Source organism: Theropithecus gelada, chromosome 2 (genome assembly GCF_003255815.1).
Source record: "Theropithecus gelada isolate Dixy chromosome 2, Tgel_1.0, whole genome shotgun sequence".
NCBI classification, from domain to species: domain Eukaryota; kingdom Metazoa; phylum Chordata; class Mammalia; order Primates; family Cercopithecidae; genus Theropithecus; species Theropithecus gelada.
The window spans coordinates 122,979,283-123,004,874 of NC_037669.1; the positions used below are offsets into that span (position 1 = coordinate 122,979,283).

Here is a 25,592-nt window from a genome sequence, read left to right on the forward strand (position 1 = left end):
ATAGGGAGAACTGATTTGAGTCAACTAGTTTTAGAGGAGGGATATTCTGAAAAGACATTTCTTTTTTTTTTTTTTCTCCTCAGGGTTTTCAATATTAGCAATACAAATATTTACAAAAGACTCCTGCTGGTTTGCAAAGAAGAATTACTACTTTAATACATTAAAAATATTTTACTGTGTCTTGTTTAACAGGCACTATGTTGAACTAACATGGATGTTCATTAGTAATGGCATTCTTTTTTAAATTAGTAAACCAAACTAATAAAAACTAAACCCAACTCCTCAATTTTATCTTACCCTTCTCTTTTCAAATAGTTATTGAAAACAAAATTTACATTGAAGAAAATTACGTAAACATTTCATCACTTGAAGCTTTTTATTCTAAGGGAAAATAGGAATTAGTTTACTTCTGAGATATTGGTTACATGGAGGTTTTATTTTCCAGGTTATTTACTGTATTCTTCACAGATGAAGCTTTGCTTATATTATCTATCTTATAAGTGAGATTACATAGTAAGAAAATTAAGTGACTCCATTGCAGCCATAAAGCCAGGACTGTATATATTTCTAGACACCTTCTTATGTTGTAGCCGCATGCCCCATAGACATGGAAATAAAGAAATTACATCATTACTTTTGAAATGGAAGAGTGTCATTCCCAGTGATGTGCTTGGCCTAGGTGTCTCGAAATAGTGATGTGTGGCAGAACCATGAAGCAATTCCTGGAAGAGCAGAAGACACAAAACTCTATGCTACCACCCATAAGGAGACAGAATTTCAGGCTCCCCCAGAACCAGTCCAACAAGAAGTGGAACGCAGAGAGCCTGAGGAGCATCAGGTAGAAGAGGAGCACAGAAAGGCCCTGGAGGAGGAAGAAATGGAGCAGGTCGGGCAGGCAGAACATCTTGAGGAGGAACACGATCCATCACCAGAGGAGCAGGATCGGGAGTGGAAAGAGCAGCATGAGCAGCGAGAAGCAGCCAACCTCCTGGAAGGCCACGCGCGTGCTGAGGTATGAGGTCACCCGCTTCTGGTGTGGTATACTGGGATGGAAAACCTGGTGTTATTTTTACATGTTAAGGTAATATATCACAATCTCTAAAATAAAAATGTGAGTGATTCTACTAAACATTGTGTGCTCATATTTAAATTTTCTCTTGTAATGTTAATAGCAGAGCTGTTTGCATACCTCGGAAAGGTGGTTGGTGATCAGAGAGCACAACTGTTGTACATGTGCATTCTTCTTTTTGTCAGTTGTATACAGTCAGAGATTCATTCTCACATCACCTTAATAGAGGAGAACAGGTGAGCACCCAATGGAGCACCTTCCCAGTTTGTACCCAAATTTTGCCTTGAGCATCTTGAGGCAGAGAAAAGTCTCATTTTCTATGATCAGGCGTCCTCCTCTCTCTGTTCATTTATTGTCAGTATGTTGCCTTTTGCATTCACCTTCAAGGTGGTTATTTAATTATCAAAAATCTGATTTTGTTACTTGGAGATATTCTACTGGGTAAGCATATCTAAACAGCCTCTGCTCAGGATCCCTTACTAGACACACCACTTACACGTAAGACTTTTCCCTTTCTTAAAAAAAAAAAAATGGCCAGGATTATTATAAATGATGCTTTAAAAGAAAACTCTACCCTTTCTTCTTTTAAACCAACACTTATTGCAGCTAGATGCCTTTCTTTTACTGTCTCTAAACTGAGTCTCAATAGTAAGTTACCTGGCCTTTACATGGATGCTGATCACCTTCTATTTATAACTCAAGTTTTATTTGGCCTCAGATTTTCTGAGACTTCAAGCTGCTTGAGGCTTTAGGCTAAGCAGGTGTGAAGACCTCTGTAGTTGCCCTCTTGGGTAGTTGCAAACTTAACCTCAGAAAGCTTCTTCCAGTCTTGTGTCCTTCCCCAATAGGGGAAGTAATTCCCCACCAGCTTTGCTTTCCAGCCCTCAACTTTCTTTGCTTTGGTGAGAATTGTGTGTGCTTTTGTTAGTTGGAGTATGGCAGTGAGGATGGGGAGTAGCTCAATGGAATACAGACATTTTTTATTGATGCATGACATGTGTATATATTTTCAGAGTATGTACAATATTTTGAAACATTCATATAATGTATAGTGATCAAATCTAGATAATTGGGATATCCACCACATCAAACATTTATCTCTTTTTTATTTTGGGAACATTCAAATTCTTCTCTTGTAGCTATTTTGAAATATAAGATAGATTATTGTTAACCGTAGTCACCCTACTGAACTACCAAACATTAGGTCTTATTCCTTCTCTCTAACTATGTTTGTACCATTCATCAGTCTCTCTTCATCCCCCTTCCCAACTCTGGTAACCATCAATCCACTCTCTGTCTTATCAAGATCCTTTCTTTAAGCTCCCACATGGATGAGAACATGCAATATGTGACTTTCTGTGCTTGGATTTTTTCATTTAACATAATGACCTCCAGTTCCATCCATGTCGCTGCATATGACAGGATTTCATTCTTTTTTATGACTGTGCATATGTACCACATTTTCTTTATCCATTCATCCGTTGATGTATGCTTAGGTTGATTTCATGTTTTAGCCATTGTGAGTAATGCTGCAATAAACCTGAGAGTGCAGGTATCTCAATATAGCAATTTCCTTTCTTTTGGATATGTGCCCAGTAATAGGATTGCTGGATCATATGGTGGTTCTATTTTTAGCTTTTTGAGGAACCTCCATACTGCTTTTCATATTGGCTATACTAATTTACATTCTCACCGACAGTGTATGAGGGTTCCCCTTTCTCCACATCCTCACTAGCATTCATTGTTGCCTTTTTGATAAAAGCCATTATAACTGGGGTGAGATAGTATCTCAGGGAAGCAGAGTTTTAAGAATTGCTCTATCAGATTTCCCTTTTATCAGAAGGCACCATCTTCTCAGCCATTCTTAGTTTCTTTGGAAAAAAAGTTGAATATCTGCTTTTCCACTATAATCTGGACTGTGGCTTTTTTTTTTTTTTTTGGCTATGCTTTGCCTGGGATTGGTATATACAGTACTAGAGTTAATTAGCATCCCTCAGTCTTAAACTGTTCATGGAAAAAGCCGTAGGCATAGCATCAGGTCACAGATTGCCCGGTTAACGTGAAGTTACCAAAGTTACCAACTACTTGTTTGTATCAGAGCCTTGTGAACATAAATTTTACAGTTTGAAACTGATATCTTCTGTTGTGCCTTCTGTTCCATTTGAGAAGGGAGCACATTGAAAATCTGCCTTAATACCAGCAGTTGGAAACATCTGCTGCTAAAGAAGCCAAGGGTGATTCAGAGAAAGTTGGGAAATAGGAGTTTTTGGACTTTATGTATAATCACAGTTCACCTGACAAATAGGCGTTAATAAGCCAGCCCTGCCTCCCGAGTTTGTCAGGAGAAACAAATGAAGAGAAAACCCAGAGGAAGTAACCCCTCTTGCTCTGCACCAATTCCTTTTCATCCCAGGTGTACCCTTCAGCCAAGCCAATGATCAAATTCCGATCACCCTATGAGGAGCAGTTGGAACAGCAGAGACTGGCAGTGCAGCAGGCGGAGGAGGCCCAGCGGCTGCGGGAACACCAGGAAGCTTTGCACCAGCAGAGGCTGCAGGGGCACTTATTACGGCAGCAGGAACAGCAGCAGCAGCAGCAACAGCAGCAGCAGCAGCAGCAGCAGCTGGCCAGAGAGATGGCCCTGCAGAGGCAGGCCAAGCTTGAGGAGGGCCGGCCGCAGCACCAAGAGCAGCTCCGGTAGCCTTCCCCTTCCTCAGTGAGCGAAGACAGCCCCTGCTCCAGTTTGCATACGCAGATTCAAAACAGTTTTGTGCATTTGTGATTCATGAAGTTAAGGGGCTCATATTACTCAAATAGCCAAGGCAGGACAGCTACTTGAAAATTAAATACCAAATATTTAATTTTAAAAATAATATTTTTTTCTGCTTAAAAGTGGTAGGTTAGGTCTCCAAATAGCCTTACAGGCTTTGTGCCAACTTTATTTTATTTTATCATTAAAAGATATTTTGTCTTTTTAAGATACCTTTTGAAAGTGTATCTGGAATTTTTATTCTACCTAATTGCATACATAAGAGGTGTTTGAAAAGTTTTTATGGCTTCTTAAAAATGTTGAGAAATTTTGCTTTTTACTGTCTTTAAAGATAAATGACCTATGTCAAATTATGCCTCTGAATTTGTCTCACTGGATTTATCATGTTTGTGTCTCTCGTAGGCAGCAAGCTCATTATGATGCTATGGATAATGATATCGTTCAGGGAGCAGAGGACCAGGGAATCCAAGAAGAGGAAGGAGGTGGTGAGACTTCTTAGATGATGAATATTTTAATAAATTACTTGATAACATTGTGTATTACCAATGAGCCAATATTATATAACATCAATGAGCTATATGCATACCTGAGTAAGTGCAAAGGAGATTTGTGAATCATGTGTCTTTTTCTTAATCCTCTTAAGCAGTGCACACTGGTAGTGAAAAATGCTCAAGATAATCTGTTTCCTCTCTGTCATTTTGCCTGTAGTTTAAGCTTTTTATATACTAAATATAATATTTCTGACAAATTATTATAGTATTATTATGCTTTGGGAAACATCTACATTTTCTCCTTACCTTGGAAGTCCTTACGTCATTGCCTTAAAATGTTTTAAAATTCAGTCAATAGTAGCTTTCATTTATGGTAAGCACTTAATATATAACTTATCAAATATTGCTTACTGTTATAGTAGAACCAGAATGTAACTAACTTTCTCTTTGGCGCCACTAACACTTAGATGTGTATCCTTTTCTAAAAAGTCAAAAAGAAAGTGATTACATACAACCTCCCTTAATAGCCTGTTGTGATATTTTACAGCCCTTACACAGTCAAGAAATTGTTTTCCTTGTGTCCCCTATGTGGCACTTTAAGCTTTTTTGTTCCAATATCAGTAAGACTAGAGAATGGTTTGTCCTCTTCTCTAAGTAGTAAACCCCTTTGTGCACTTGAAGCCTGATGGTAAGTTACCTTGTATCATTATTTTCTCTAGGCTTAGTACACTGCATATACTTAAACTTTCCTCTTCTATCTTAATTGTTTTAAGAAGTTTGCTTTTTTTTTCTTCTCTTTCTTTTGTTCTTCTCTTTTTGTGCTCATACAATTCTCTTTATCTAAATATTTTTTCAAAAAGCAGCAAGTAAATGTCTGAGTATGAATGTGTGCTGTTCTTTGCTGTGGCAGTCGTCGTCAGTACTGTATCAGAAAATATGTGATGGGCTATATTTGTTTCTGAGCTCCACAGATGGGGTTGTTCTTCCTTGCATTTCCTGAAACTATCAATTTCTTCTTTTGGAGCCCAGCTATTTCCTCGGATACTATCAAAATTAGTTGATTTCTTCAGCAGTGTCCAATCAACTGGGCTTTTTTTATTGAGAAAGTTTTGATTGTTGTTGTTTTCTTGCATATGGGGGAAAAATTACAGCCCCTGTGAAAAGTATTTATTTTAGAAGAAAAGTGTCTGACCCACATCATCTCTTTGGACGCACAGTCTGTGAAAAGAACATAACTTTATTTGGAAAAGCCAAGACATAGGCCTTATGTTGAGTTAACAGAGGTGGAGGTAATATGGTCTGTAGGAAAGTCCACTGGTGGCTTTTCTTTGAGTTGAAAGGGAAATCCTGTTTGATTCATTTGGGGCTGATTTTAGTTTCTTTGATTTGCTAGCCTATGAAAGAGACAACCAGCACCAAGATGAAGCAGAAGGAGACCCAGGTAATAGACATGAGCCTCGTGAACAAGGACCCCGAGAAGTCGACCCAGAATCTGAGGCAGATGTAAGTATCCTCTCTTCTGCCCCTGACACATGGAAACTCATAAGGTGGGAAACAGAGTTGAAAATTTGCCTGATGCCAGCCTTCAGCCCCAGATATTTCTGTTACATCCTCGGCACAGAAGAAAAGTGGCTTGCATAATTATGTATGGGCAGTGTTTTTAACTGTAAACCATGGTGGACGTGTATGTGATGAGCTGGTTTAAAGATTGCTCTAGGGGAAAAAAAACAGAATTTTTTTTTTCTGATGACTTTTAGATTAATTGAACTAAAACCTAGAAAAGCAAAATTGAGAGACATTGAAATACGTAGTAACTCTGAAAGATAGGGGGAGTAAAAGGCAAGTGTGGAAGTTGGAGATGGGACCAGAGAAAGGAAACTAACCCTTCCTGAGCGTGTCGAGCAGTCTGCTAGGGTGTTAGGTATGTTGTGTGGCTCTGTGTAACCTCTCAGCAGTCTAGTGACCGTTTTAATAAATATATGGATGAGGATGTGTGGTTTGAGACATGAAGAGTTGTTCAGGTACCACAATGGCACAGAAAATTTATAATATAAGTAGGTAGACATCTAATAACCAGCATTGTTATTTGTGTTTACCAAAAAAGACTGAGACCTCCAGTTCAGCCAGGTGGGCTAGATCCTTGGCCCTGCCTACAAGCGAAGCAAGCAAATGTTTAGTGAGCCTGTTCCTGTGTGTATGTGTAGATGACTTTTACAACTTATTTTAGCTGCCCGGTCATCTTTTGCTAATAGATATAAACTACCATGTTTATAGCAGTCAGTCTTTGCTATCACGTGGCCCTGTTTATATCGATCCAGTGGATTAAGAGGAGAACCCATGTCCTTGATAATCATCGAGAAAGTCTTCCTGCTAGCTCCTTGAAGGCCTCTTGATGGAAACAGCTTTTCCACTAACTTGCACCAAGATGTGGCAGAACACCTTTCCCTGGCATTCCTTGCATCAAGATTTCTGAAAATATGCTCAAGGGAACCTAGTCTTGAAATATTTTCAGGAAAGAGCAAATACTTGAGAGCAGAAACATATGAGAGAGCAAGAGACTATGAAAGAGGAAGAAAGCAAGTGTACAAAGGCCTGCAAATGTGCATGGGGTGGTAGGAAGGGTATTTCAGTCACTTGTTTGGGAACTGCTGTAGGCTTTGATTACTTGATTATATGATCCTTTACTTTCCTATCATCTGTTTATTTGTTCTGGGGAACATGCTGGGAAACACTGGCGTTTGTACCATTCTTACTTTTAATTAGAAATGGTTAATCCCACTTGTTCCTCTCTTTTTCTATTTTATTTGAATATAACAACTGTGCCTGCTAATTCATACCTGTTACTTGGTCAGAGTTGAGCTAGTCAATTTTACGAACTTTTGCAAAAGATATTTGGTACTTTCTTCTGAAATGAATGTTACATTTTTCCTGTATTTCCATACAACTTTTTGATAGTGCACTAAAGAAAATCCATATGACAAGAGATTGTGGAGTAATTAGAGTTTAGTGTGAAGGTGGCAATTTGTTAGTCTCTACATTCCCAAGAATAGTGTCATTTGCACTGGAATAGCATGGCCAGGGATGTGCAGATAATAGATCAACTGAGACTGCAATGAACTCTCAAACATGTTCAAGACTCTGAAGTGAATTGAAGTAGAATCTTGTCTGGAGAAGACTGATAGAGACCAAATCCTACTCTGTGGCTTTACTGTCTCTTAGAAGCATTTACAGCTTTAGTAAGTGTCCTGTTGATGACCTGGGAGTGTTTGGGGCACCTCATGACAAGCATCACCGTTCTTGCCCATCTCAGGCTCTAAAATCTAAATCTTTATGAGAATGTGTATTATTTGGAAGGTGCTTTGGGAGCTTAAGTGGAAAATTGAAATAATTCTAAAGTTGATAATATGAAGGGCCTTTGTTGAGCACAGTAACTTGCGAGATGAGTTAGGGAGGACATTTTTCATAATATATTGCCCTGTTGGGCAGTTGGGTAGCTCAGACCTCTTTAACTCCCATCTCTTGCCGGTTCGACAGCTCTCTATTTCATGGGAGTGATTGTTAATAAAGACATTGGATCCATACTAGAAAATGACCGTTTCCTTTTGAGTTAGCCTTTTTCTTGTCTTGTCTCCTTTTCACATCCTTTTTATAGATCCTTTCTGGTATGGGCCTTTTTTCCCATCAACCACTTTTCACCTCTGACATGTTAAACATTGCTTGCACAGGGAAGTTAGTATAAAAATCAACATAGCAGTGAAATGAGTTAATTGCCCATCTAAATCCCCCCACCTAAATTAGCATTTTTTTTCTCACATGGTCCTCTGACTTTTATTAATTATTTTCTTGTTTATTCAGTTCTGTTCACATTACTTGTGTCAGTAGAGTTTTGAGGACTATTTTGAAATCACTTGCAGGGAAGAAGTGCTATTTGTACCTCATTCTGATTCATCAAGCCTCTGACAAGTAAAGCAGGAGTTTTCTCTTTTGACAGTGCGATGCTTGATTCTTGTGAGTCTTGGCAAGGATAGATCTGAACAATTCAGGGAAGGACGATTTCATTTTCTGCCAGTGTGTAGCCTTTCAAATGAAATTAAACTTGATCCTCAGTTTTGAAGTGATAGTTGCTTTTTATTAAAATTTTACAGAGGGCAGCTGTAGAGGATATAAACCCAGCAGATGACCCTAATAATCAAGGTGAGGATGAATTTGAAGAAGCTGAACAAGTGAGAGAAGAAAATTTGCCAGATGAAAATGAAGAGCAAAAACAAAGTAATCAAAAGCAAGAGAATACAGAAGTGGAGGAACATTTGGTGGTAAGCAGATGCCACGAGGAAAGGCTGGATTTAACTGGGGTATTTTAACAAACATCTGGTTTATGTAAAAGGTTAGTCGTAATCTACAGTGACGGAAGGTTTGCCACTTTGGTGGTTTTTAGGCCACTTTATCACATGATATGCCTGTACTCTGAGAGAGAGGGTAACAGACATCCTGGGCTTTGTATTGGAAATGATTACTCATCATTTCCTGGCCCCAGATGCTTTGAAGGTGCCCTTTTCATGGCGGCATGCTTGTTCTTTGTCCCAGAGTACTGTGTAAAAGGCATCTCTGATGTACAGTAACATGAACCTCCCCTTTTGTTTCAACAGATGGCAGGAAATCCAGACCAGCAGGAGGATAATGTTGATGAACAGTACCAGGAAGAGGCAGAAGAGGAGGTAGTAAGAATTGAATCCCAGAGACTGATCAGATGGGTCTATCACATACACTAACTTTAAACAAACCTCAGCACTATTGACTTTGACATGCCTTCCGTAGAAATGTTCAGAAAGATTTAAGCAGGATAAGAAAGGGTTGTTTAAAGCAAAAATGGATCATGGCACTGGAGACGTTTGGTTAGAAGATAACAAATGCAGGGTAATAGAATCCATCTCTTTGGTTCTCACCTGAAATTTTGAATTAAGAAAGTATTTGACTTTTCAGGAATGGTGGACTTAGATTTGTGTGATCTTTTGTAAGAATATTTTCTCCTGTCTCCCTCTGCACATTCAGGGAATCCAAACTGGCCCCGGAACTTTCTCTTCAGGCATCTCCCTGGTGCCTGCCTCACAGGAATACCCCAGAGTGTCTATCGGAATCCACTTAACACCCTCCAAACATTTTTGTACATTTTACAGTCTCTCCTTCTGGCCTATTCCCTATAAGAATTCAGTATCTTAATTAAATTTAACAATAAAGAGGGAGGAAAAAGGTGTAAAGAGCTCAGTTGAATAAAATGCAAAGATAGAGTTTCTTAATATTTTATTTTAGTTTGCTTTTCATTGTAAACTTCGGGCATCTTGTTAATTAGATATAAGTAGCATTTATTGTGGTGCTACTTATGGTGTAATTGATTTATTATGGTGCTGCATGTGGTGTAATTGGTGAATGCTGTTTGTTGTAGCCATTTTATCACAGCATTCTGCTGTATAAACAACTGCAATATTTTAGAGTCTGATACAAATTAGGCCAAAACCCTGTATTTAGTCTCATTATGGACCAGTAAGTAGTTCCCAAATTAAAACCCTGGTTCAGAGCTGCTTCTCAGCCAGGTGTCTTGCAAATGTGTGGTTTTTATCCCTAAGGGGAACTCCATGGGAGGATGGACATATGGCAGGCTAAACAGACACACCCCACCACTGGAGATCCTGTGCAGACTTCATGAGCTGTGCTCTCACACACACAGTTCCTTCAAATAGGTCTGCTTTCTTATTCTTACTGATTTTCTAAGCTTTTCAGAGCTGATGAGAAAATTTGTGCTTATACCAGGAAAACAGAAAAGGATGTTGCTCTTTAGGGTCACTGGCAACATCTCTAACAACATGCACTTTTCTGGCTTGATCTTTTTGTTCTTTGGTTTATCATCCTAATCAAGACCCTTGGCTGTCTTGTCAGAAAGAGAGCAGCAGAGAAAATAGTGACCTTGAATATTAAGACATTAGGCAAGGAAAAGATACTCATCCAGGCTTCTCATATAACAGGATGTCTAGAGTAATACCACTTTGTTTTATTATGTCCAATACTAGGAATCTTTGAGGGATTAAAAGAGAAAAGGTTCACCTTGGCCTCTTTTTAAAAATTCAGAAGGTTAAACATAAAATTTTAATCAGTGTTTACTGATTCCTTTTCAATTTTATTTTATGATCAGTTAAGATAGAGGAGAGAAATCCTGAGATCCAAGAGGAATCAAGAGTAGAAAGAGAAGAAAGACAGAGGCAAGAGGGAAGGAGAATGGTGCTAAGACAGAGGAGGTTGCTCTGGCTGAGTGCTGCCTAACCTCAGCAACTGCTCCTCATCCTGCCAATCATCCCCTTCAGATCTACTGGACTGACAGGACTCTTTCTCTTGCACCTGGCCCCAGGTCCTAATTCTGTTTCCCTGGTTCCCTGCCAAAAATTCTTTAAGCAGTGTTCAGGCCTCCTCCGGCATGTGCTCCAGGTTGCCACCCTGTCACTGAGAACTGTTGCTCCATGTGCTCCTAGAGGAAGTCCCACATGCCTTTTATTCTTCCCAGTGTAACTTTCCTCTCTGCCCCTCGAGTGTCCCTTGTTCATGCTGTGATGTATTTTTGTGGTTATGAGATGATTAATGTTTGTATCTTCCCACCTCTGTCCATGGTTCCCAGGTCTTCCCTTGAGAGAGGAGAAGAGTGGTTCCCAAACACCATTTAGGCACTGGTGATAGAGACAAAGTTCTTGTCAGACTATGGCAAAATGAGAAAAATAAAGCGGAACATAGAATATGGAAACACATATTGCATTGTTTATAAGTGCCTATGTGTGTGAAACCTCATTGGTGGAAGCACTTTGAAAACCATGAAATGTTATGGAACTGTGCATTTTTTTTTTGTTTTTTTGTTTTTTTAAATCTCCATTAAACCTTAGAGTCTTGCAGCTGCCCCAGCTAACCACTAGAATGCAAGGCCTGTGGCTGCCATCGCTTCCCTTCCCCTCCAGCGTACAGACTTGTTTCTGTCAGCATTTCCTCCTGGGGAAGAATTGCATCTTGCCTGGGCTACACCTGTTCAGAGGTATAGCCCATCAAACTTATAGACTTGGCCTCTAAGAGTAGAGGACCCAAAAGAAGTATGATTTTAGGAAATTTATACTACTCTGCCTTCTTTTATCTTAGTGCAGTAGTATTATCTTTCCAAGACATAAAAATTATTATTACTTACAAACATTTCTTGTGTCTTGTTTGGGATTGTTTGAGTGGAAGGCATGATCCTTTCCTCACATTGCTTACATTCCAAATGTTTTATCACCTTGTAAGCAGACAAGACAATTTATGGCATTGTCAAAAAGTGCTATGTACGCTTTAAAATTATTTACATGTTCAAAAATATATAGATTAAATGACAAAAAATCAGAATACTTTAATTTCCCTCAATGTAACTGAAAACAGATTAATCTAAACATGCAGAAGAGAACAAGTACAAGGCATTTGTTCACCTTCACTGGCCGAATGAATATGTGCATACACCTACATGAGACTGCCAGCCTGTAAATCACCATGTCAAGAAGCTTTTCTTTTTTTGTTATTTTTTGTTTTTTGAGATAGAGTCTCACTGTCTCCCAGGCTAGAGTGCAATGACGTGATCTTGGCTCACTGCAACCTTTGCCTTCTGGGTTCAAGTAGTTCTCCTGCCTCAGCCTCCCGAGTAGCTGGGATTACAGACATCTGCCCCCACACCGGCTAATTTTTGTATTTTTAATAGAGATGGGATTTTGCCATGCTGGCCAGGCTGGTCTTGAACTCCTGACCTCAGGTGATCCTCCCACCTCTGCTTCCCAAAATGCTGGGATTACAGACGTGAGCCACCATGCCCGGCTAAGAAGCTCTTCAATTGGAAAAAACTCTCTTGTTAAAGCAGGGTGTTCATCACTATAGCTAATGTTGCTGAAGGCCTTTTGTTCATCACATTCTGTTTATTTCTTTGGATCCTACTGTTCTTACCTACTTGAGGCTCAGCTTTCTGCCCTTGCACACCCATAATATCTTCAATATGTGAAAGAAAGGTGTTAATAGACACCAGGAGAGAGTATCTAGCCAAAGCCCATTTCAGACACTTTTCAGTGGACCTGTTTTATTTTGGATTTGGCTGTTTGTTAAACTTTGTGTCATCAGATAAGGCTCATTTCTAAAATGCCTAAAACATAGTAGATAAAAATGAGTAACAAGAAGCATTGTTTGGGAAATATGACAAAGCATTTTGACAGCTTTAGCAGGATGCTAAGAGGGCCAGTTGTGGGAGACATAATCTGTATGTCTACACTATAAAAGAATAACATTTGGCTTCTGCTTATTATTCTAGGCATATTTTAAAGATCAGTTAGAACCTCCATATCATTTTGTTCCTTTTCATTACCGAGAAGCCTTAAAGGCATTACTGCATTACTGCTTTTAAGATGAGTTTACATTGCTTTTGCCCCAAATATCAGTAATATATTACTACAATAATAATGTGTGTCTAACTAAGAGTCTGTTCTCTATATGTCTAGAAGGTTACAGCATTTTCATTTGTGGGTTCCCTAAAGAGTGGTTGAAATCAGTGGTCTCTAAATAAGATTATATTGACAACTGGTAAACAAGCTAAATTTTCTATAGCCTATCTCCAGAGACTAATGAGATAACCTAGCATCCGTTGTTACTCAAGGAAATAGTTCTTTGTCTTTGCTGTGAATAAGGATCACCTTGAGTTTGTGGCATATACAGATTTTGGACCAGGCCCTTACCCTTGAGATTTTGATCTTATCTGTTATGGAACCTAGGAAGCAGAGTTCTTCATAAGTGCCCCTTCACCCACCCGCCACCAGCTGATTCGGATGGCTCAGGATCATACTGTTTGGAGAAATAGTCCTAGGGCAGACAGTTGTGGATGGCATTTGGGAAGTCTGAAACTCCTATCTGTGTATATATGCCCATTTGCTAAAGACTTTCTAACCAAAGTCTTAAAAGGGTGCATGATTCCCCAACCACACATACGTACAGGAAATTAAGGATCATTGAATTTTCACCCAATGCTTTCATTTTACATGTAAGAAACTTGGGCTTCAGAGGGGTTAGTTAAAAATTTGAAGGTTGCATAGCTTTTATTTATTGCTGGAAACATGATTAGAGTTCACCTAGGTCTGATTTTAAAGGCTAACATAATTAAGTGTACCATGCACAGTAACTATATAGTTGATATGGGGAAGTTCTTTATAGAAATAAGTGAATATAGACAGAATGATGGAAATAGAAAGTGACCATTTTTTTGTAACCCCTAATTGAAGCAAATGATCTAAGCAACAATCATCAGTGAATGATGTCACTAGATGAACAGAGGTCAGGGAACTTCACCATGAAGGGATCAGGCTGTTACCAACTGAGCTCACTGACCAACCTTAGCATTACTAAAAGTGGGACAAATAAATGTGTGTGTCTCCTGATGTGATTAAAAAAATAGGAAATGTACACCATCACCTCGGAAATACCCTTGTTTTTAAAATCGAACCTGAGTTCCTTCAAACTTTTATGCTAACATCCATTTATAGGAAATGTTGGGACTAGAGAAATGAGTTAAGTGATATAAAGAAGCAGATAAATTCAGAATGTGGGTCATTTTACAGGACTGCAAATCCATAGCAGTAGGGAAAAAAGAGGGGAGTGAATCCCGTGTTATTGTGCTGTTCCTTTAAATCATGATTAGAACAAACCAACTGTAAACAGACATTAAGACAATCATAAAAATGTAAGTGTGGATGAGACATCAGATGCTACTATGGAATTATTTTATCAGGTGTGATAATCACATTATGATTATGTAAGTTTATTGTTTTTAGATATATATATATATATGTACTGTGATATGTGAGGGTGAAATTACATGACATCTAGAATTTCTAAGAATAATTCACTGTAAAAAATAGAAAAGTGATAGATGATGCAGGTGTAGCAATATTGAGATAGCTTTTGAACATTGGTGGTGGCTGTAAGGGGTTTATTGAATAATTTTCTTTGTTTGCATGTGCCTGAAGATTTTCATAACCAAAACGATTGACCTTATGATTTATACAGTTAGAAATGCTGCAAAGCCAAGGCTTTAGTCAAGGTCTTTCTCACTCCATAGTATGTGTTAGGAGTTGGCAAACTACAGGCTGCAGCCTAGTTCGTAAGTGAAGTTTTATTGGAACACAAGAATGTCTGTTTACATATTGTCTATAGTTTTTTGTTTTCTTTTTTTGTGTGTGTATGTGCTAAATAGAGTGGTCAAGTTGTATTGTTGTGAGAGAGATCTTATGGCCCAGAAAGCCTAAATATTTACTATCTGGCCCTTCACACAAAAAGTTTGCTGATCCCTGATTTAGATATTCTTCCTACCATATGGCATAGACTCAAGGCTGTTTTTTCCCCCACTCTCAACTGCAACATTTTAATGTTTATAAATAATATATTTTCATTATTAAGGCTATAGAAGACATGTCTTTGTTAATCAAAATTAACAGGGACACTTCAGCAATTTAATGACGTTTCAATTAGACCTTAAGACAGCCTGAAGTAAGTGCTTCATTGTTTTCATCCCAATGTCTTGTGGAATGTTACTATGAGGTTCTATGACTATGGGCACAGGCGATGTTATGGACCACTGATAGAAACGTAGGGTGAGACAAGATAGGTGTCTTTAGCTCGTTCCACCAGGAAATATGAATACAATAGATACTCAGTGCCTTTGTCCTCAAAATGTATTTCTTTGGTACCAGGTTAGTTTAGGAGGTGTGAGTTAAACTAGCGCTGGACTGGTTAGAAGAGATTCACAAATGTTTGGCTCTGCCCAGGGTATCTTTAGAGAGTCACCTTTGTAGGCTCTCGACAGGCCAAGTTTTGTCCAAAGCTCTTCTGCTGCAATTCATTCTTGTCTCACCTGAGCTGCACACATTCAGGCAGCACATAATTTGTTTCTCTTGAATTATAGCATCTGTATACTTTTCTTCCTTTGTTCATTCCTTAGATTTTTCAACAGCCTCCTCCACTCCCCCCACCAAAATATGTGATTTTTGTGTTATTCAAGGATCTTATGCTCTGATCCTGGAAGAGATCGGACTTTCTTTGGTATTAGGAGACTGCATTATACTTAACCGATGTTCAGCAGTTTTTTTGAAATGTATTCAAGTGACTTAAACATTTTGGCATATGTATAGTTTTCAAAATAGTTAACAAGTTAGAAAATGCCCTACCCTGTTTTTCTGTGAGATACGATCATTAAATAGAGACTATTTAGCACAAATATTTGGATACTTGCTTTAGTTTATGTTTTGAGATAAATATTGGGATCATGTACACAGTGATAATAGTGCACATAAAGGAAAACTACTTAAAACAGAAAGGTTGTATTAGAACACTAAAGAGAGAGGAATTTTTGAGGCAGGTCAATAGATGATTTCATAAAGAAATTGAAATGATTGTATTTTATTTTCTAGATATTTTAGCCAGAGAAATATATTCTTAAGTATAGAATAGATACATAAAATTTCTGCTACATTGTATGTAGGCAGTGGTGTCTACTTTTTGTGCCTTTACAGAGGATTTACAGAGGCTGTGGGTTGGACAAGCTTGATCTAGATAGTGACTTGAATAAGACAGGCAGTTCCTGCCTCCATAGAACTTACATTGTGTCACAGCTCTCAGATTTCTACAGTTCTCCCATATGGAGAAATGGGAATTTTAATTTTATTATTTTATTTTTGAGAAGACAGGGTCTTACCCTGTCACCGAGGCTGTTGTGCAGTGGCACAAACATAGCTTACTGCAACTTTGACCTCCAGATCTCAAGTGATCCTCTGCCTCAGCCTCCTGCATAGCTGAGACTACAGGCGTGCACCACTATGCCCAGCTAATTTTATAAATTTTTTTTTTTTTTTTTTTTTGTAGAGACAGGGTCTCACTTTGTTTTCCAGGACTCAAATTCCTGGGCTCAAGTGATCTCTTGCCTCAGTCCCACAAAGTGCTGGGATTACAGGTGTGAGCCACCACGCCTGGCCAGAATTTTTTGTTTTAAAAGCTAAATTTCTTCGGGTGTTTTATATTTGGAATTTTAACCATTATTCAAATAAATCAAAAATTCAGACACAAAAGTCCTACATTCAGGATCAATCACATTGATTTTTGTAACAGGTGTATTATACATTTCTTCACACCTAGTAGATAAATCCTTGACGTATTTTTTCAGTTGTATATTGAGTTTAGTTTTGCTTCTGCTATTTTGAATGAACTTTTTGGAAATCAAAATATATTATTGCAAGTGTTTAAGTGATAACAGTGTCAAAATATATTATTGCAAGTGCCTAAAAGACTAAAGTGTTTAAATGATACCTGTGGTTTGTTTTAGGTTCAGGAAGATTTGACTGAAGAGAAAAAAAGGGAACTGGAGCATAATGCTGAAGAGACCTATGGTGAAAATGATGAAAATGTATGTCTCGGATACATATTTCTATTGAGCACTTGAGTGTTTGTGGGTGTGCATGTGTATAGGAGAGATACATGTATTTGGGATAGGTACCAGTGGGTAATGGTGTCTCTGAGTTACCACTGAATTTAACAGGCCCACCTGAAATTAGGAAAAGTTGTGACAACATGAAAAGTAGGAGAGACAGCAGCCCTGTTGCTTACGTACCATTTTTTCTTCCTTGTTTTTTTCCTCCAAAAATGAGTAACTTTTCATCCTGTTTTTAGAGAGAATTATTTATCACTAACTCTACACTATCTCTTAGTTTTTCTTTTTTCTTTTTAATTTTAAGGCTGATGATAAAAATGATGGAGAAGAGCAAGAAGTTCGAGATGACAGCCGCCCCAAGGGCCGAGAGGAACACTACGAGGAGGAAGAAGAGGAGGAAGAAGACGGGGCTGCAGTTGCTGAGAAATCGCATCGAAGAGCTGAAATGTAGCTGTGCCCAGTTTCTAGACAATGCTCAGCCAACGGATTCTTTTCAAGCTGCTCAAACATAAATCTGCCTACTGAACTCTAGGATATTTAATTACAAAAATCAAGAACTTAGACTTTTTTAAAACTTTTGTATTAGAAATATGCATACATTTATATGAATATATTTTGATAACATAGGTCTAGAGCTTCTTTTATATTCAAGCTAAACATGAAAAAGAAGAAAAACAATAAGGTAAACCTGAGCCCCCATGTCCCAATTTTTTTAATAGATTATGTGATGTTGGAAAGGTCATTGATTTTGTGTATGTTTCAGCGTGTTACCTTTCTGGCTTCCAGTTTCCAGGTGTTCTTTGCCTTTGATAAAATACAGGATTTAAGAACAGAGAGTACTGCAAAATGCCATGCAAACTTTAAAGAGAATGGCCCGTTTACTAATTGCTGCCCTTCTGATGTCTTTGTGTATAGTTCTGATAGAATTTTCACCAGTCTGTGTATCTCTGGAGTGAGATCTGTGTGCAAAGTGACATACAACTGGAAAGCCATTTTTGTTGTAAAGACATTGTTTTTCCGACTTTTCCGATCAGTTAGAAAAATGTTTGTCATTGCTTTAAAATCATAGCTGTTCTGCTTAAGAGGAATTGAATTTAAAAATGAGAGAGTATTAAAACTCACGTGGCAGTATCCTGGTCTTAATCAGATATTGCAGTGTTCAAACGAGGTATGGACACATCAACATATTCACCTTTTTGAAGGACTAGTGACTTGTTTAAAAACTAGTGAGTGTTTGTGTGTGGTGTTTTCTATGTGAGCACCCATTCTCAATTTTTTTTTTTTTCTGAAGCCTTTGATTGATATTCTTGTTTCAGTATCTGGTTCCCTACAAGTAAAATATATTTCCTCTTTAAGCTCTGTGCCTCAATATGCAATCACTATGATAATAAATATGAATATGAAGACGTACCAAACTGCAAATAGGATTATTTTTGAAAACTATATGGTGAAACATATGGTGATATGATAGACTCTTCTGATTTTTCTGTTTGCTGGGATTGGGTCTGCTTTTTGCCTATGTGTAAGGCATTTTAATGATTGTGAATATAATAGATTCCTTAAAATAAGAAAATTAAAAATCAGAAACTTCCCTTGGAGTAGAGACATTTCAGTTGCAAGTATAAAGATTTTTAAATATATAGCACTAAGTTATATAATTCATATGTGTGTGGTTTTGTATTAATACTCCAAATTAATAAAAACAAATTTCATTTTCTACCATTATTGTATGAATGTAATTTTATTTTTTAATAACCACACTCATAGATGGTTTTGATTGTTCCAGTTGAGTGATTGTGTATGTATGCATAGGAATGTTTTGTTCAGATGTACTTTGTATTTCCAATAATCAGAAATCTTACCTTTATGTATAAAAACCCATTATGTAATGTAAAATGTATAATATTGTACATAATATTCAGAATACAATTATTTTGGTAAATTAGGTTGTATTTTTAATGTCCCAGTTGCAGTATTTAATTATTTGAACCATACTGAACGTTGGTAATAGTCAATAAAGCTAAAAAAAGGTGGCAAATCTTTTAAACTATGTGGTTTCTTGCTAGTTTATGACCTTCTAGCATTCTTCAGTTCTTTTTCATAAAAATAAAAATTTTAAGAGATGCCAATATAAATTAATGAATTATAAAGTGCCTTTTCCCACCTGCTTCTGTTTTCTGTATCTTTCTCTACTTTGATTGGCATGTGATTTTTCCCCCTTTTTCTAAAGAAAGAGCTAAAGATGTTTATTTTATTTGAGCTGACTCTGAGGGAAGAAAAAAGGGGCAGAAAACATGAGAGTGTCATGTGCATGCACACACACAAAATAAACAAAAAACTGTTAAATCCCCCTAGGAAAGCAACAATCACAAACCCTTCTACTCTCTGTATGACACCAAGTTATAGGACCATTCTAACGAATGTCTAGAGGAGAACTAATCAGCCTGAGCTGATCTACATTAATGAAGTGACAAGAAATAAAACATCACCTGTATTTATCCTGCCATTTAGTCTGTGACTTTGGTACAACCAGTAAATCAAAGGATTTGGTACCAGGAATATAGTCGGGGTTGGGGGTGGGGGTTGTTGGGGGAAGGCACGTTTATTAGCAATGAGTATAACTGGGCACAACAAAACTAGTACACATGCAATGACTGGTTATTTGCAAGAGTGATTTGGAAGAGATCTAGGAGTAAGAGCATAATCTTAGCCACATGTGCCAGTGACTGACTTTTACAAAGGAAAACGATGTGTATTGAATACCTTCATAGTCTAAGAAGTATGTGAATAGGATCCACTTTAATCCCCACAGTATTCTGTAAGTTTAATGGAATCCCCTTCTCACAACTGAAGAACCTTGTCTTCCAAAGCACTTAACATTTAACTTCTTTTAATGCTTAGTTTTGTTTTTAGTTCTATTATGTTGTGGTACATCTATACTATGGCATCTTACACAGCCATTAAAAAGAGTGAGTTAATTCTATTTCTGAATCACCTTCTGTGGCTTCCGTTTTACTGTCTTTTCCTAGTTTTTTTCCTAGCATACTGACTACATTCTCCATCTTTTTTTATAGGTTCCTCTTCTTATGCCTGCTCTTTCAATATTAGTGCTCCTCAGGTTTTGTACTAGAGGTATTTTTTCTGTTTAATCCTCTTCCCACCCGTTGTTATACAAATGTCTTGAATCTATTTCCTTAGCCTAGCTTTCTGTGTCCCATCCTATGTAAAATTTGTAAGTTTCAAAACTGAATTTGCCTTGTTAAAACCTGCTTCTCTTTCTAGGCTTTCTGTCTCAACTCATGATGTTTCCCTAAACAAAAACATGAAGTTTGTCCTTGATTCTGTCTCCTCTCCTTTTGACCGCTATCAAAACCGCTATCCTCAGATTTGCCCACCTCCATACTCACTATTTTGGTTCAGACCCCTGTTATCTTTTACATGGACTGATATAACTGTTCCCTAACTCATTTCTTCATTTACTCTCTATTGCCAATCCCTAAAATCTGTACCAGCGTGATTTTTCTAAGGATATCACACCTACCCTGTTATAAAATTTAACAAATTGCTATTGCTCATAGGAAAAAATCCAAACTAATTAACATAACCTACATAATTCTTTATGATCTGGCCCCATCTTATCACTTCTAATACTGAATCATAATAAATGGGATTCATCTTTGTCAAGCACATTCCTCTCCTAATGTCTTGGTGTCTGACCTTAACCCATGTGTGGATGGAAACTTAACTTTTGCAGAGCTGGTAATACTATCCCGTCTCCTTGGACAAAGTGCTTGATAGAGGACAGGCACTTGACCTAAAATACATCAATTCAATTCCTTCCCTGGAATTTTTTGTTGGAAGGCCATCCCTCCATGGCGTTTCTATGCAGCTTGTGACGCTTTTATCCTAGACTGTGTTTTCAATGATACATGCATAGCAAAAAGCCTTGGAAGCTAGAAACAGTATCTCCTTCCAGGTCAGAGGGCAGATTTGTTTCTTGACTGGAGTAATAAACACGATGTCTTCCTTTAGGAAAAAGTTTAGACAGGTTTGACAACAGCTTCTTTGTAAAATGAGGGTTTTCTAAGATCAGGGATCCTCAGCTCTGACAGAAGCCCACCGTGTGTGCAACATCCACTTGGGCTGCTCCACATTGACCTCATGACACCTGGAGACTCAGGGGAACTGACGTGAACATGAAGCTCACGACTGCTGCTGGATCATGAGAAATGGAGTCCTTTATCTCTGACCCAGCAGTGGAGTTCCTTCTGCCAACATCCATGAAACTAGCAGGCAAACCTGTTAGTTGTAAGGTAGATGAAATCTCGTAGTAGTTTTACTACTGTGTAATGAATTCAGGGCTTCTCGTGTTCATTTACTTTGTTGTGTGGAAAAAATAGTTTATAAAAGTAGAGAACAAATTTAACCTATAAAGAGATGCAAAAGTCAGAGGCAGAGTTGAAGAGACGGTTGTGGCATTTTTTCCAGTCCCTATATCTTGCCATCCTTGATGCCAACCAAGTCTCTTTTCAGGTTAGTTAATGATCTAATAAAATCTACTTTTTCACTTGACCTAGTTGCATTTCTGTCACTTGCCACCTGAAGATTTTTGACTAATTACCTCAATTACATTGAATTCCTTTAAATCATCATGTTCTCTTATATCATGGTATATTTGCCACCTATCCTCCCCAGAAACACTGTTCAACCCTTATTGGCTCTTCTCTCCTTTGCCTGGCTGGTTGCTTTGGGTCTCATCTTAGACACCAATTCCTCTGGGAAGAGTCTACCTCCCACTCATCTGACTCCTAAGTCTGGGATGCATACCCTTCTGTTCTATAGCACCCATGTTATCCATATCATATCACATTGCATGGAAGTGGTCTATACATTTGTCTATACTCTCTTTGACATGTATGTTCTGAGAGTAGAGTCCATATTTCTCTTCTCATTGTTGCATCCCAAGCACTGGCATATAGTAAATTTTCAACGAATATTTTTTAAATTGATAGAGTCCTCATCTGTAAAAAGGAAATATTATTTCAAGACTATATGACACATATTAATAAATGGCAGAGCTAGGAATTCTTCCCAACTCAATCTGATTCCACTGTTAATTTCAAATATATCAAGGATTGTTTAGATCATTGTCCATTGTCACATTCTGAGTTTCGTATGTTAAATTCTGCAATAACAAGTACTAAGAGGGTCGAAAAATGAATGAAGTCTCAGCCACAGGCTCTGGAGGAAGAACCAAGAAACTGGAATTACTTGATCTAAGAAAGCGATAGAGGAAGAAATAACATTGTATGTCTGTCTTCATTGAAGCATCAACTGTAGCATAAAGAATTTCTTGAGAAAAAGGTGAATGAATCCGTGAAATCTAGAGAGGTTTTCAGATTAGAATATATTTAATAATTAATTATGATCGCTAAGAGGCCTGCCTAAGCTGAGGAATAGGTGCTATATTCTGTGACACATTCCGTGGGTCTCGTGACTGTGATGGGAGGGCCAGTTGTTATGGTGGAATAGGATATGTGCTCATCCACTGGTTGGCCTTTCGTCTCCACACTATCACTTCTGCCCCTCATTTGTAGCAGGTCCTGTAACCACAGGAGTGGGCCAAAACCTGAGCTGGATCAATCTTTGTACCCCATCTTCTAGGCCATAGTGATTGATGGAGGAAAGCAAGCATGTTCCAAAGTAGCCCTTCAATTTCTCAGTCTGAGATTTCTGTACTGAGGCTGAATAAGAGAAATGCTGTCTAGATGCTTTGGAGATGGAGTGAAACACATACACAAGGAGATTGCAGGAGTCATAGTCCTCGTCACGTGGAGAAAACCAAGTTTCAGTAAAAAAAAGAATGATGCCAATACATTAAAAAGGAGTAGCAGTGGAGGGGAGGAGGAGACGGGAGAGGGCAGGAAAAGGAGTCAGAGAAAGGTGCAAAGAAAGTAAAGGGTGTTCAAATTCCCATGTTCCACCTTCGTTTGATTTTATTTGCCAACAAATCTCCCTCCCCTTTATATCTTAACTAGAGGATCTTAAACTGGTCAAACTAAAGAAAACTGACTGACTTCAGCATTATATATTTTATGAAGCAGAACAATATTAGTGTGACAAAGGAAATATTTGATTAACGTCTAGTCCTTTGGCCCCCAGGGTAGTAAGTTTTAATAAATAATGACATGGTTTGTTTTTTTTAAAAACCAATCTTTTTTCTTCTTGGATCTGTCTTTGAGGCACAGAGGATCTGTGATAAAAGCTTAAGGATTATCGTAATGAAGTTATGAGTACTCTTGTATCCCCATTGTTTTCGTCTACATCAAAAAGTGGCAAACTTTTTCTGTAAAAGGCAAACAGTGAATATCTTAGTTTTTTTCAGGCCATAAAGCCTTTTTTGAAATTACTTGGTTCAGCCTTTGTACTGTGAAAGCAGTCAGAAACAATACATAAAGGAATGAGCATGGCTGTGTTCCAGTAAAACTTTATTTACATAAACAGAAAGCAGGTCAGATTTGGTCTTCAGGCTGTAAACACCTGGTCTACATGGTCCAAATATTTGTTGTAAAAACAATTATTTCTATAGATAATAGAAGATTTTGAGATCATCAGCTATTAAGGCTTTCTGGTTCTTTGTTATAATTCCTTCTATTTTAAATTGACAAGCATGCAACATCGTTTTTGTTGCTACATTTGTACACTATTTTAAGTAATTGGAAACGAAATCCTTTTGTCCTTTACCATCTTGGCTGACCTTGTTCACCCCATTCCCTGTATGTTACTAATGGAGCTTGAAATTAAGTGTCATTTCTGTTTATCTGTTATTAACACATACATAGCATGTCTCATAAAGTACGTATCTTTTAAAGAACTGGTTCATTGGAACATGGGCTTGTACCAGATGAGATGACATCTTTTGATCTGGTGTGTCCTTTCTTCTTTCACAGTTTAAAGTATGGATACAAATTATAATTAATACATTAAATTCAAATTTGTGTTCTTAGCTCTGAGTGTTTTGGGTTCTGTGGGTATCTAATTCCTGTTAAGTTTATATACCCTAGTAGAATTAGACTCTATTTCATAAAGGGAGTCAAAATACATTTTGTATTCCGTGAAACCTGGTCAATTATCTTCTGTAATGGTTTTAAAATTTGTTCACAAAATCTTTGATAGTCTTCCCTTCAAGACACAGAGCTTAGTTCCCTTTCCCTTGAGTGTAGGCTAGACTTAGTTTCTGGCTTCAAACAAATAAAATTGAAGGAAAGTGACCATGTATGACGCAGAGATTCAGTCATAAAAGCCAATTTAGTTTCCTCCACGTTATCTCTCTTGGATCACTGGCTCTGAAGGAAGCCAGCTACCATGTCATAAGGCTATTCAAACAGCCTTGTAATGTGACCTTCATTCATGTGGCAAGGAATTGAGGCCTTTGGCCAACAGCCTGTGAGGAGCTGAGGCTTCCTGCCAACAGCCATGAGTGAGCGTGGAGCAGATCCTCCAACCCCAGTCAAGCCTTCAGATGACTGCAACAGGACTGCAATCACTTTAGAAACCCTGGGCCAGAACCACCCAGATAAGTTATCCTAGACTTCTGGCTCACACAAACTATGTGAAAATGAATGTTTATTCTTTTAGGTTTGGGACTAATTGGTTACACAACAATAGATAACTAATACATCTTCTAGGCAGAGTTTATGACTCAAAAGGGAGAGGTTAGGGGTAAAGATGATCTGCAGCTGCATGGTGTTACTGGGCAGCTAGCCAGCTGCTCTGCTAGAAGACAGGTTTCGATGTGTTGGTGAGGGAAGATGGAATTCAGCTTAATGAGCTGAATAAATTTAAGCCAATTTATATGTTCAAAATTATTAGATAATATTTTGGCAGATATTAGTAACCTTTCAACCTTGGCTACAAACCTGGAGAGTTTTAAAATAATGATGCCTGGATCCCATTCCCAGAGACACCGAATTAATTGCTCTGTGTTGAAGTCTGAGCATCAGGATTTTTAAATTTCCCTAGCTGATTTTAATGCGCAGCCAAGATTGAGAACTACTGCTTTGTAAGTTAGGATTTGGAAAGAATAACCTTCCTGCCTCAACATTTCTCTACCAGATGGCAAATTACAATGAAAGCAAGTCTCAGACCAAATCTGCAAAGCAAATATTTACAGGCAAGTCAAAACAGACATCTAAACTTTTCTGAAGGCCCAATGAAATTATAGTTCCCAATCCTTTCAGGCATTCTAGACAGGCATCAGCCATGAAGGATTAGCTCAGGACAAATCCTATAATATTTCAGGAACAGAATTCTGTTAAACCTCTAGTTATATCCTGTGCCCAAGCCTTCCCTAAAGAGGCATATGTTCTTCTGCAATGGCTGTTGGAGTTATCACATCCTCATACCTCTTGGTCAGAGGGTAGAGGTGCCTGTACCATACTTCCTACAACTCATTCACATATTTTGAACACTATTTTCTCAGTGAAAAGAAGTCTTTAATATCCATAGTGTTGGCCAGCAAAAGACTTACTGCTGAATTGCGATAAAGATAGTGGAAGCATTTACGGTAGCAGCCTTCAGAATGTGGACTTCGATGACAGCACCAGTTTCCCAACCCTGGCTGTGTATTACATTTTTTAAAAAGACCTCCAGACCCCACCCCAGTCTAATTAAATCAGAAGCTCTGAGAGCAGAGCTTGACATTAATATTTTTTAAAAGCTTCTCAACAAATTATGATTGATAGGGATAATAGT

General features: G+C 38.0%; 1 protein-coding gene across 2 annotated transcripts in view; it reads left to right on the forward strand.

Moving 5' to 3' along the window:
* GOLIM4 (golgi integral membrane protein 4) overlaps window positions 1-18,885 on the forward strand; it is a 78,919-nt gene extending 60,034 nt beyond the window's left edge. For both annotated transcript variants that reach the window (XM_025377689.1, XM_025377690.1), the window contains 8 exons: window positions 680-1,012; window positions 3,483-3,766; window positions 4,242-4,321; window positions 5,724-5,833; window positions 8,476-8,643; window positions 8,977-9,045; window positions 16,734-16,814; window positions 17,143-18,885. In XM_025377689.1, the coding sequence (XP_025233474.1) occupies window positions 680-1,012; window positions 3,483-3,766; window positions 4,242-4,321; window positions 5,724-5,833; window positions 8,476-8,643; window positions 8,977-9,045; window positions 16,734-16,814; window positions 17,143-17,289 (1,272 nt within the window). In that variant the 3' untranslated portion in view covers window positions 17,290-18,885. The remainder of the gene's footprint in view (window positions 1-679; window positions 1,013-3,482; window positions 3,767-4,241; window positions 4,322-5,723; window positions 5,834-8,475; window positions 8,644-8,976; window positions 9,046-16,733; window positions 16,815-17,142) is intronic.
* Window positions 18,886-25,592: the final 6,707 nt, after the last annotated feature.